At 40.9% G+C, this 14,526-nt stretch overlaps 1 protein-coding gene across 1 annotated transcript; it reads left to right on the forward strand.

Moving 5' to 3' along the window:
* Nucleotides 1-278: 278 nt before the first annotated feature.
* LOC112433163 (carboxy-terminal kinesin 2-like) lies at nt 279-2,758 on the forward strand (the record flags this gene model as incomplete). The annotated part of the gene is made up of 5 exons (XM_076882273.1): nt 279-449; nt 581-719; nt 958-1,240; nt 1,415-1,490; nt 2,714-2,758. Coding segments are annotated over 5 exons (714 nt in total), but the record flags the coding sequence as incomplete, so codon positions are not given.
* Between the last annotated feature and the right edge of the window lie 11,768 nt (nt 2,759-14,526).

Consider the following 14,526-nt stretch of genomic DNA (forward strand, 5'->3'; position numbering starts at 1 on the left):
GCCACACCTAGTCAGGTGTGGATAAAAGCATACCTGAGGCAAGCTTCCCGGCAGTGCACTAGTCTTTGCCTTGGTGGCACCAGCCATTTTAGCCAACCTGGTTTTCCATTTTAGGATGAAACCTCTTCTCACCCACACTCTGCTATTCATCTCTGTTTTTATGTTGCGGCTTTTGAGCCGGGTCGTAACACTGAAGATTACAAAGATCAACATTAAGACCAGTCTGTGCATTCAAAGCAGTGACAGAAAAGAGTGTGGGGCATTAACCCCCACTCACTTCACAGTTCACGTTCACAGCGAGCTTCGTCGAAATTTACAATGAGACCCTGAGGGACCTTGTGTTCACCGGCAAGTCCAGCAAGAGACCTGAGCATGAGATCCGCAAGACAGCCAGCAACGAATTGACAATCACTAATCTCACCTATGAGCGGGTCTCCAATGAGGATCAGGTACAGCAGACAGACATCTGTAGCTCAGAACAAATTAATTTCAAATCTGCTGACAAATTGTTACCAAACTTTGAAAATACATCAAACTTTATCGATGCTCTATGTTTTAAAACGTTCCCTCGTCCTCTCAGGTTCTCCGTCTGATTGCTTTGGCCAATCAGAATCGCTCCACTGCCCAGACAGCCCAGAATGACCGCTCGTCTCGCTCCCACTCAGTCTTCCAGCTGGATATTGAGGGAGTTAATGCCGGCAGGGATGTCAAGTGCAAATGTATCACACTGGAAGTACCAGCATCAGGAATGTGGTTTCTTGTTTTTGGATCTATAATATTTAGTCTGGTTAGTTATTGTTACTGTAACCAGTGCAAAATCTGCTCTGATGACTCAACGTTAATGTTTGAGCCCCTGAGCGCTAAAAGAAGTGTTTTGTAAAGTATTAAAACTACCTTTAATGGAAGGAAAAACGGATCACTGCTTCCTATAAGAGTTGGTTTTCTCTGTGTGTGTAGCCACTCTGTGCCTGGTGGACTTGGCTGGCAGTGAGCGAATGGTGAAGAGCCAGTCTCAGGGTGACCGTTTCAAAGAGATGACCGCCATCAACAGCTCACTGTCCAACCTGGGCGTCGTTATCGCCGCTCTGGCCAAAAAGGTCTGCAGCTGCAGTTTCTGTAGTCTTAGATGTCACACCTGCTTTCTTTACATTTACAGTATTAATGATTTTTTTGGCCTTTGTGTTCCAGGAGACTTACGTAGCTTACAGGAACTCGAAGCTCACGTACCTCCTGCAGGGATGTTTGGGGGGGAAACGGCAAAACGTGAGTTTGTTGACATCACAAATCTTTATAATGACGACACATAAAACTGAAGGAATTTATCCCCAAAAAATATTTAACAGCGTTTGATCTCATCACTTCAGATTGTGACTGTTTATTCTTTGGCACTAATTTTGGATGTCTTTATTTGCAGCTTGATGTTTGTTAACATTGCTCCGGAGCCCGACAGCTTTGGGGAGACTCTGAACTCATTGAGGTTTGCCAGCAAGGTCAGTGCAGTCTTGTTTCCAGTGTTCATTGGACAGAGTACATTAATGATGTCCTTACATCAGCTGTTTATGGTAAACCAAAGCCATACTCCATATCCATTTTAATACCTTGGTGTGTAATTCATACTCACATTTTGTCTGAAGAGTAGGGATGTTCCTGGCGTCTTATTTACTAGTCGACTAATCGAGGGGGAAATAATTAGACTAACCAACTAATGTAAAACTAAGGAACATTCAGATATTGAGTTGATTTTCAGAACTGATTAATAGAAACTGTCAAACTAGACGCAGAGGTATCTTAAACCATTTATCACATTCTGTTAAATACAAATGAAAATGCATTACTACAAAAGATGTTCTATTAAAATATGACAATCATTTGAGAATCTAAAAGTACGTCTAAGTGTGGCGAGAATGATTCAGGTAATACATTATACAGCCGTTTTCTAGTCAGGTTGTGGGGGCAGCAGGAAGGACTACTCCTGACCACAGCTGATAGATGTAAACTGGCTAGCATGACCAAGGATGCTGGGGCCTCCTACTGGTAGGACGTGCCCAGCTGGAACAGCCTCCTGGCCAAGGTGGCTGTCACCTTTTGATGTGAAGGAGTAGTGACTCTACTCTGAGCCCCTCCCCCATTGACTTAACTGCTCTCCTAAAGGAGAGGTTTTCCACCTCTCAGGAAACTAATTTCCTCTGCGTGTATCTGCGATCTCAGTGTTAACAAGAAGATCAGGGTAGATTAATAGATTTATGGCGTTTCTCAACAACAGTGCACCATCTGGTGGTAGATCGCTGCCTAACATTTAGAACACAATGTACCAGCATTGGGCATCAATTAAAATGTTAACAATTAGATTGAACGACTGGTAAGTCTGATACAGACTAGTGACAATTAGTCGACTAGTCACATAAATCCCTGATAGAGCCCACAGAAGTGGCCTGCACCATGTGCGTGGCTTGCTTTGCAGTTTAACCACCAAAACACTCGTCTGCAGTGGAATTTCTTTGAGCTAATCGATTCATTTATTTCATTTCTTCTTCTAATTAATGTGGAAAATGGTGGCAAAGGTGGCTGAAATGAGTGATTCCTAGAGTTACATGTCAGTTTACAGCATAGGGATTAAGTTTACAGTATAAATACCACTGAATTGTACAAGGATTTGAAGTTTCACTGTAACTTTAACATTTTTGACAATTTTGTTTTGTTTTCTCCCCCACAGGTGAACGACTGCGTCATCAGGACAGCGACTGCCAACAAAAAGTAGAAATTATTAAAAAAAAAAACCCTGAGTTTTCTACTTTTTAGGTTCATCTCAGGTTTCCACGCTGAGTTGGTCATGACAGTTGCCATGTGTGATGGCATGCCACACATGGTAAGCTCCACACCTCACCACCCGTTGATTCACTTTAGTTTAATTTACAGTCACTACTTTAAAATATTCCATTTATTGTTCAATATCGTTTCTTTATTAAATGTATTCATTTTTCCATCACACCTTCCAATGTTTATATGGCGTGCACACATATTAACCTTGCAAGGTCAAAGCTCTGTTTTATGTTATATTAATACATCTTTGTTTGAGTTACCTGGGGGTTGGTGTCTCCTCCTGTCTGGCAAAGGGCTGGGAGACCTGAAGTACTACTGACAGCCTAATTGGATTGCACCACATGCAGGTGAACGACTGCGTCATCAGGACAACAAAGTAGAAATTATTAAAAGAGTAACTTTTATATATGTGCGTTTAAAGCAGGGTGTCAGTTTTTTTTTGTTTTTTTTTCCACATATGTTGGATTATGTTTCTATATATATACTTTGTAAAGGGTATTTTAAATTAATGAAAATGAATAAATATGATTGTTTCTTTTACCTGTTTCGATGTCTGCCATATCATTAGTATGTTTCGTGGGAATTAAATGTTTATTTAACATGTACGCTATTACATTTACTCTACAAATAAAACCAAATTTAAAGGCTGTTGCATTTTATTGCCTTTTTTCTTTCCTTTTCTTAAAGTTATGAAGGCATCTTGGATGCCATTTCAGTGAGTGGGGGTTAATGCCCCACACTCTTTTCTGTCACTGCTTTGAATGCACAGACTGGTCTTAATGTTGATCTTTGTAATCTTCAGTGTTACGACCCGGCTCAAAAGCCGCAACATAAAAACAGAGATGAATAGCAGAGTGTGGGTGAGAAGAGGTTTCATCCTAAAATGGAAAACCAGGTTGGCTAAAATGGCTGGTGCCACCAAGGCAAAGACTAGTGCACTGCCGGGAAGCTTGCCTCAGGTATGCTTTTATCCACACCTGACTAGGTGTGGCCAATTAGCACCAGCTGAAAACACTGAGACGATTAGAAGCTGCAGAGGGATGTAACACCTCCTCCCTTAAAAGGGTTCCTCTAGGACCCCTAAACAAATTAAAAGTTCCTCTGAAGCAAGTTGGCATCTTTAAGCATGGATGCCCCTACATGAGGATCTGAAGTTGCCACACTGAACACACAAAAAGTAACATGTGACCAACACAAAAGAGCACAACAGTCAAACCCAAAATGATTACCTGACCTGCTACAACACAAAACCAAAAGTACACTAAAAACAACAAATCCCTTACTTTCCCTACCCTAGTCTTCAGTGGTGTACCAGGCTCGAGGCAACTTTAAACGCGAACTCGAGAGCAGGCAGCAGACCAGAGATATAGTCTCCTACCAAACTCTGAAGCGTACCCCCACCCAGGATAGCCACCAAGCACAAACTAAAACAATAAAGCAAAACAACAAACAAGTGCTTCGATGGAAGGGCAGCACAGTCACCCAGCTGAAACACACTAAAGGGAGTTTGCTCAATTACACTGAACACCATCACTCACCCACTTAAAAGCAAAACAAACTGACATTCAGTCTCCACTAAAATGTCCAAAGATCCCGGACGAGCCACCACTTATGTTATGTATAGTGTGATTTGGCCATCTGAACATGCTACCTATATAAATCCCAGCAGGAAGCATGTTTTAATAGTGTGATTGGGCCATCTGAACACGCTACCTATATAAATCCCAGCAGGAAGCATGTTTTAATAGTGTGATTGGGTCATCTGAACATGCTACCTATATAAATCCCAGCAGGAAGCATGTTTTAATAGTGTGATTGGGCCATCTGAACATGCTACCTATATAAATCCCAGCAGGAAGCATGTTTTAATAGTGTGATTTGGCCATCTGAACACGCTACCTATATAAATCCCAGCAGGAAGCATGTTTTAATAGTGTGATTGGGTCATCTGAACACGCTACCTATATAAATCCCAGCAGGAAGCATGTTTTAATAGTGTGATTGGGTCATCTGAACACGCTACCTATATAAATCCCAGCAGGAAGCATGTTTTAATAGTGTGATTGGGTCATCTGAACACGCTACCTATATAAATCCCAGCAGGAAGCATGTTTTAATAGTGTGATTTGGCCATCTGAACACGCTACCTATATAAATCCCAGCAGGAAGCATGTTTTAATAGTGTGATTGGGTCATCTGAACACCCTACCTATATAAATCCCAGCAGGAAGCATGTTTTAATAGTGTGATTGGGCCATCTGAACACGCTACCTATATAAATCCCAGCAGGAAGCATGTTTTAATAGTGTGATTGGGTCATCTGAACACGCTACCTATATAAATCCCAGCAGGAAGCATGTTTTAATAGTGTGATTGGGCCATCTGAACACGCTACCTATATAAATCCCAGCAGGAAGCATGTTTTAATAGTGTGATTGGGTCATCTGAACACGCTACCTATATAAATCCCAGCAGGAAGCATGTTTTAATAGTGTGATTGGGCCATCTGAACACGCTACCTATATAAATCCCAGCAGGAAGCATGTTTTAATAGTGTGATTGGGTCATCTGAACACGCTACCTATATAAATCCCAGCAGGAAGCATGTTTTAATAGTGTGATTTGGCCATCTGAACACGCTACCTATATAAATCCCAGCAGGAAGCATGTTTTAATAGTGTGATTTGGCCATCTGAACATGCTACCTATATAAATCCCAGCAGGAAGCATGTTTTAATAGTGTGATTGGGTCATCTGAACATGCTACCTATATAAATCCCAGCAGGAAGCATGTTTTAATAGTGTGATTGGGTCATCTGAACACCCTACCTATATAAATCCCAGCAGGAAGCATGTTTTAATAGTGTGATTGGGTCATCTGAACACCCTACCTATATAAATCCCAGCAGGAAGCATGTTTTAATAGTGTGATTGGGTCATCTGAACACGCTACCTATATAAATCCCAGCAGGAAGCATGTTTTAATAGTGTGATTGGGTCATCTGAACACCCTACCTATATAAATCCCAGCAGGAAGCATGTTTTAATAGTGTGATTTGGCCATCTGAACACGCTACCTATATAAATCCCAGCAGGAAGCATGTTTTAATAGTGTGATTGGGTCATCTGAACACGCTACCTATACAACGGAGCCATTAACCACGTAAGGTAGCATATTCTGATAAGGTAGCACGGATTGATAGACAAGACTATAAATTTACGCTACGGTAGGATGTTTTGACAGAACACCGGTTCTCGTCGCCAACATTTTTCTTTTGTTAAGCTTACTGTTATCAAGGCATGGTAAATGAACAGTAAACCTTGCCTGATGACTAATCTTCCCGTTTCCCTCTCATTGATTTATTTGGGTTGTCATGGCAGAAGTATTAAACAATGCCTTTTATTAGAACATAAGCATTTAAATGCAGTAATTGTATTTGAATTAGTTAAATATGAGTGGGCAACTCTGACCATGACAAGACTGCATTTGCTCTAAAGAATTAATAAAAAATTTAGACATATTGTTGTCATTATTTTTACTCTTCAATTTTATGTGTTTTTTCTTTAAGATGGTATCAGAAGTTGCTCCTCCACCAGGAAAAAAACCATCTGCATATATTCTTTCACTACATCCACGATTCTCCTCTGTGGTCTTCCTCATTCATCCTGTTTGGAGCTTAATGTTCAACATCCTTTATCTGTTAAAATTACAGAAGGAGAAGAAAGTAATCATCAGAGCAGGAATCATGATAAATGATAAATAGATTACCAGTACATACAAACATAACACTTGCATAATTTCTCTGATAACGCTGCATTGGATGGGTTTATTAACTGTGGGCTGAAATTGTACTACAGTCTGCTGGTGAGGAACTTTTTTGAGTGTTGAATAAAATGTCCTCCACAATCTGTATATGAATTGTCATTAAAACCACAGAGATTCTTACTTATAAAGGAAAGAAAAGTGGGACAAAGCCCATCAACATATAGTGTATATTTTCTGAAACATTACAAAGATGCAGGTAATTCTGGGTTCACCTGAATTACAGATTAGACTGGTGGACAAACAGAGATGTTGTGTACAACTGGTGACAGCATCAGTGACAACAAATTAATCAGCGAGGCTGGAAGCAGAATTAGGAGGCGTCAGAGTCAGCGAGGGTCAGAGATCGACGAACAAATTGCCCACCTTCATGGATAATGCATCCCCCTCAGAAGGATTCAAAATTAGGCCACGAAGAACAGTTCAGGAAACCTATTTTGTTTCGTCTGTGAAACTGTATAAATGAAATGTAAATTATGTTAAAGGCAAACACATTTGTAAGCCATAAGAAACAAACATGCTTTGCAATATACCTTCAAACATCTGTATAGATTTGATACATTATTTATTAACTGAATTTGCTAACATGTCTTACATAGTGAGTGTGTCACGGCTGCCGAGGCGAGCCGTGCGGAATAAATGAGGATCCAATCACAGGCAGTCGTGGAGAAGTGAAGGTGATTTATTGAACACAAAAAGAATGTGGACAAACAGCAAACGGGGCTCGAACTAAACTAAACTGGGAAACAACTAAACTACAGAGCACAATCCTGATTGAAAACGAGCAGAGGAGAATGCCGATGAAAAGCAAGGAGAAGGCACGGTGGATACACTGAGTAATACAGACGAACCGGCAACATGCAGGAGAACACACAGGGCTTAAATACACACACACCAGTAATCAGGGGATGAGAGACAGGAGGGCAACACAGCTGGGAGAAATCAGAGCTGATGGGACAGGGGAAATGTAAACTGAACATACTCACATCAGACAGAGACCTTTACAATAAAACAGGAAACTCAGACACGGGGAACCAAACAAGACACAGATCTAAACAGACAGCTTCACAAACAGATGGGGTGACACCATAGACAGACAGAGACACAGACTCAAAGGCAGACCGAATATCACACATAGAACTCAAACAATAATAATAATCATCATCATCATAATAAACTAGAAAATGATAACTAAAAGCACTGGGTCACTGACCCAGGACCATGACAGAGTGTTTGTTTTACTGATGATATTTCAGTGATATGTATTTTTTATGACTAAATAATGCTCTATCGAACACCTGGCAATAACAGCAGGTGTGGCAATTTTGTAATTTGTTGTTTAAATTTGATATTATTGTAGGCAGTATATTTTCTTAGCCTTTGTCATACTCATGCTTAACCCTCTCAGGCTCAAATTAAGTTTTTGTTGCTAATGCACAAAAGAATACCTGCAGTGGTACTTCTGAGTAAAAAACTCATGAAATATGTATGTGGGGTGATCAGGTTGTTAGCTTTTAACTGTTGCATATCTGCAATGCCTGCCTTGAGAGGGTTAACAAAGCAATCTCAGAAACCGTACAGTAATCTTGGGTGTGTGGGGGTCACCCAGAGTCAGAATCTAGTGAGATATCAGCGTCACCTCTTACAGTTTTCCTGTAATCTGAGCTCAAATATGAGAAAATATAGAGTACAGTACAGTAAATTGGGTAAATTTTACTGTTAATTTTCTCTGAATCGTACAGTAATTTGGGCTGTGGATCACAGGGTGGAGTGGAAAAAGTGGAAAAAGTGGAGATGAACCAAAACTGGGAGTGGATTGTGAAGTACAATAGTGTCAGGACCAGAGTTGGTCAAGTTACTTGAAAAAAGTAATCAGTAACTAATTACTGATTACTTCCCCCAAAAAGTAATCCTGTTACTTTACTGATTACTTATTTTCAAAAGTAATTAATTACTTAGTTACTTTTTAAAAACACGATTTACAACCTGAATAGGTGATAAAGCGATAGATCTTTCAGCCCAATTCTACTTTTTCTGCATAATTCATCATATAAAATGTAATCAAATGGAAAAGTCTCTCTTTTTAAAACTTGTTTAATTAGTTTTAATCTTTTAACTTTATGCATCAAGCAAAAATTGAATTATATGTAACATTCTCTGACTGGAAGAAATTTGTTTAATATTTAAACTTATTTTCTGCCCATTCCAGCACATAAAATAAAATATTTTTTGTGTTTACACTCACTCTTTCAAATAGATGCAAGTAAAACACAGCAGAAAATAAATAAAATCAAAGACTAGCGGTCCTTTGGCTCTATTTTCACCTGTAAAGCAGGAGTAGGGTAGGCGGAGGTTTACCCTGGTGCAGGTGTGCCGCGGTCAGTTGAAGAATCCGCGAGTTTCTCTGTGACTTTCCCATTACGTCGTAGCGCACTCGGTGCTTGCTTGGAAGTTTAGGGGGTTTTTTCGCCGTAAAAAGAAGTTTTCTTCCCACGCACAACGGACACTAATGTTTTTGTCACTTTTTATGGAATCAAACTCAAAGTAAGGTCAGTACTTCCACGCTTTAAACGCTGCACGCTCATATTCTCTCCCGCACTCGATATATTATCCATTGTTGATCTGCACACAGCTGTTGTCACGGACGTTGCACTTGCTTACGTCACTGTCATGAGACATTCTCGCAAAAAAATCACTGTTTTAGTAACGCAGCGTTCCTACGGGAAAGTAACGGTAATCTAATTATCGTTTTTGCAATAGTAATCCCTTACTTTACTTGTTACTTGAAAAAAGTAATCGGATTACAAGTAACGCGTTACTGCCCATCTCTGGTCAGGACACAAAAGACTGCATTTCTAAGCCAGTCGGCACCCGTACCATAATATGCATAAGAATAGTGCAACAACATTTTAGGTGCGGCTGGCTTGACTGTGTCGTCGTAAGTGAGGGCTCACTTGACCGCGGTCAAATATGGTGCTGGAGAAACAAACTACAGAGAACTTCGTAAAGAGAGTATTGAGTGCTTTGGCGATGTAAATGGACTGGTTCTTATATAGTACTCAAAGCACTTTAAAGAACTTGCCTCATTCAGGTGTACGCAAGCACTTTTCTCTGTAAGCACTTTCTGTGTAATGTTCACACACATTCGGAGAGCAACTCTGGGTTGGTATCTTGCCCAGGGATATTTGGCATGCAGACGGGGATTGAAGCACCTTCCTCTACTACCTGAGCAAAGCCACCCCATGTTCGTCTGTGCACAGATTTCTTTCAATACAGTATTATCACAATTGTGCAAAAATACAGGCATGAAAGCTTAAAGTGCGCGATCACAATAAAGGTGACGCTCAGAGACTGACTGAGTGATCTGAGAACTCATCAGCGCTCATCACTGCCTTCACTTACTTGCTGCTATGGGTGCAGGAATAACATAGTTATGCAGTTATCTGGGACTCTCCACCATTTGACCTTAGAACTGAAGAAGCTTCTCGGATGAGAGGTGAAACGTCTTCAAGTAACTTAAAGAAGTCCAGACGCTTTTCTTTACAAGCTCCTTTGACCAGTTATGCAGTTACTTTCTCAGTCTGCTAGAGCCTCCACTTGAACGCAAGAACCTTCATTTATCTTCTCAAACGGAATTCAAAATGTTTTTTACAAATTGAAGGATTAAGATATAAATCGCAGAAGCATCGATCCACACATTCAAAGAAGAACAACCCAACAAACTCTTCATAAAACTCCAAGAGATATGAAAATCTTTATTTCTGTCTATTCTGTGTTGTTAATAACATCACATCTTCACATAGTAGCAAAAACATATTAAACAAACATTAATCTCAACATGCATACTGTACTTCAAGTTTCTCTCATGGAAAGGCCAGTGTTACTTTTATAGTATCCTTTCCATAAATATCATAAATATCTTTACCCATGTAGTGGAATTATTTTATTTTTTCATTTTAGTTAACAAGTATGATGTGACCACATTCACTTTTTATCAGGACAAGCTACACCACCACGGTGGTTAGCATACAATAACACTGCCTTGTTCTCAAAGCTTCTTGCTAACTGTACTTTTTTCTGAGATGTTCTCTTTAAGTAAGGATACTGAAAGTGTAAGCAGTGTATACGGTCACATCACGTGCTTAAGGTTGTGTTAGCACTGATAATTCCTTCATAGTTCTTTAAAGATGCTGAAGTCATCATATCAGCTGTAAATGCAGTGCTGCTGCTGTCCTTACGCTATACTTTCAAGCATCACACTTTTTTACTGACCAGTTTATTTCCACTTTTTATGCTCTAGCATGGTGTGACTGAATGAAGTCAGCAAACCAAATTCTGTCCATCTGAGGATGAGAAGAAACTTGCATGAAATGGGAAGAATGAGATGAAGATGGCTCCTATGCTTTAGACGTGGCACTGTTTCTGCCATTGTAAGTACGCTAATGCTTGAAAGATCCATTAAAAGTCTGACACTTCACTCTTCAGCTGGAGCGTCCATCAAGTTTTACATTCCAGGTTTCCTCGTTGGGATTACGACTCAGACGATGATGTGAAAAATTAGTTATTACATTAAACCCATAAGATCAACACTGGCAAAAAAGCCGTGCACTTCACAGAGCAGCTTTCTATGGCCGAGCAGCTCCTGCAGGTGTAAGGTGTAGGTGTCACAGCACTCTGGTCCAAAGAGGTTATGTGCAGCATGCAGACAGAAAATGGCTTTACAGAATATGACTGAATGTTGAGGCACCAAAACACACTCAGTCTGCCCCTCAGTCTGATCAAGAAGAAAACCTGACTGAGCGCTTCATAACATCAGTACGATGATGTCCCAGAGGCCATGTTCAGGTTATTCTCCCGTCCACACTGAGCGGGCGGATCAGTGGAGTCTGCATTAGCTTTAACAGAAAGGTCTGATTTAAGCAGGTAAGCTGAATAGACAAGAAAAGCTAGAAAGCTTTATCAACTATAACCCCAGCGAGGACCTTGACAGGTGTCTTGTGTACAGGTGAAGGCTGGACAGTCAGCAGGATACCTTCCTAACATTTGTCATTCCCAGCATTGAACCGTTTCCTGGCACAGCCTCAGTGAAACAGAGCATCGTTTCCACCCCACAGTTACAGACAGGCTGTGCTTTTCTTTGGTAACACCGTCGAATGAGCCCCGTGTCCTCTCTCAGTAGCTGCTTTCGTGTCCTGTCAGGATGTACAGGCTGCTCAGTGCTGACGGGTCATCAGTCGGTGTGCTCTGAAGGATGATGTCTCTGCACATTGTCAGCAAATGAGAAGGAGATGAGTTGTAAAGGAGAACCAGAGAAAGGCAGTACTAACCTAAAGCCAGTGCCTCCACCTGCTTCTACTCCTCCCACCTCTAGTACTAACACTACTCTACTGATACTACAACCACTGTAGTTTGACTTTAATGCTACACACTGGTACAGTACTGGTACACTTACTGGAGTTTTACTCCTGTTCCTGCTCATCACCACGCCTACTACTTTTTTAAACTTTATGATAAGTGTGAACATTTACACACCAGCATACAAACAAGTTTAAAGTAGAAAAAAGGAAGCAAAGAGCTGAGAAATACATAAAACATAACACAGAAGAAAAAGAAACCTTTGCAGGGATTCCTTCTACACCCAGTTTGAGTAAAAACTAACTGAAACACAAGGAAAGAAGATAAGATCAACTAAAATAAGGGTTGTATAATAATACTTAGTACTGGCAGCCACCAGCGCTAAGCCTCAGCCTCCCAGTAGACACATCTATGGTACTGTTAGATTATAATATTATTTTATGCCATGTTATACCCCTGATTAAAGATTGTGAATTATTATTTAGTTTTAGTTTGCATTATTCTCCTGAATTAGAAGAAGCTGACAACTATTGCATTAGTTAAACTGATTTGCATTAAAGTAGACTGCTGATTTATTGTGGATGAATGATATTGTTTCATGATGCATAATACTGCTGCAGAAAGTCATCGCCTTATTTGTCTGATTAGAAGAGAACAGAGCATGCTGGAGTTTTCTGCCCCAACTCAGCAGGAGCAGATAAACAGGGAGCCAAGGTCGTAGCTTAGGCGCCGTGTGAGAGAAAAGCATGTGAATGTTTAGGCTTTTATGATAAGGTGGAGGCACCAGAGGCTATAAGAGTTTGAGCAATGCTCCACCATTTTGAGATCTGAGGCTGTCTGCATCAGTGTCCATCTCCCACGCGTGTGATCATCATCGTTTGACTCAACCCGACCGGACCAGTGTTGTTATTGTGATTTTTCTCTTGTCTCCATCCCCAGTATTTTGAACCTTAACAGTACCGATTTAAAATCCTACATGTCTTTGTTCTCAGGTTTTCACGTTCACAAACTTTGGTGTCCACGCTATTTGCCTGCCAGGCTGACAATGATTTAGATCACAGAAATCCAACAACATTTTTAAGCTGTTATTCCTGGTTTCACAGTGGAAAACTCCGGGTAACGTCCATTATCTTTGCTCCTGTATAAGACTTTCCTGAATGCTGAGGTTTGGTCTTCCACATGAAATTCAGTACTTTTGTTTCAGTTTCATTAATGATGCATTGATTTTGGACATCGATGTAATATATATGTGATACACGACAGTCTTTGAGTCCGTCCTTCTCATATATAATCCCACTGTTTTTGCACTTCAGATGATTCCAGTAATGACTGATTTAAAAAAAGAAAAGTGAAATGTTTCTAATGAACTCACCACGATTCTTATTTCAAACTTCATTAAGAGCTGCTGGATCAACAGGGGTGTCCTGGATTTGTTAGTAATATAATATAGTAATATATTATTATTAGTTTTAATTATTTAGTCAAAAATCAATTCCAGACTGCTCTGAGCAACATGCTGCAGTGAGAGTCCTGACAGGGACTAGAAACAGAACATTTATTGGCTCCCTGTTTTATCCAGAATAAAAGATTCTTTTTTCTTTTGTGTCCCGTTTGGATCTATAGCCATCAGAATTGTTGTCTTAAGGCCAAGAAAGATGCCAAGAGGATTTATTTTACCAAGTGGATCATCGTGGCCTTGCCATATTGGTCCATTTGATTGACCTTTATTATAATTATGAATTTATTTTATTTTCAGTTGCTACAAACGGGACAGACATGACTGTGGGATAGGACAGGGAGAAAGAATGAAAGAAAGAGAGGGAGAGAAAGAAAACCAAAGGGGAGAAGAGACGGTGAGAAGGGGGGGAAGAGAGAAAAAAAAACCAAAACTCCTGGGTCACCTGTATGGAGAAAAAAAAAACAGAAGAGAAAGCAAACAACAAAGAGCAACATAATAAGAAAAAAAAAGCACCATCACAATAAACTAGCTAGCAGTAGATATCAATAGTTACTAAATAATAAACGATATTGTGCAGCACGCAAGATAGACAGCGCACAGTGTGCTTTGAGGCAGCAGCCAAGAAAGCTGTAGTCCGCGTCTGTGAATACCCGTGTGTACACCTGTGTGCATACCTGTGTGGATCAGCATGCTTGCATTCCAAAGGTTTCTCCATGTAACGATCTGCTAGGGAGTGTGTGTGTGTGTGGGGGGGGGGGCACAGCCCCGTCCTCCAGGGCATGAAGCAGGTATGGAGGAGATCAAAACTCCAGACATCCAGAGGCCCCCAGAACACAAGACACCAAGGAAGACCCACAGAGGGGCAGCCGCGCCACTGTCCCAGTAAGAGCTGAGGAGAGTCCCAGATGAGGGCTCATTCAGCAGCCGCAGAGCAGAAGCCAGGGGGAGTTGCAGTGACGCGCCCGTGAGCTCCGCCAGCAGCCAGCTGTGCCTGAGTGACCAAGCCCCAGGCCGAGAGGCCGGGGGCACCCCACCTCCGAAGTGCCCCAGGCTCCAGGCCCCGACAAGC

This window comes from Maylandia zebra, linkage group LG3 (genome assembly GCF_041146795.1).
Source record: "Maylandia zebra isolate NMK-2024a linkage group LG3, Mzebra_GT3a, whole genome shotgun sequence".
Lineage (NCBI taxonomy): Eukaryota > Metazoa > Chordata > Actinopteri > Cichliformes > Cichlidae > Maylandia > Maylandia zebra.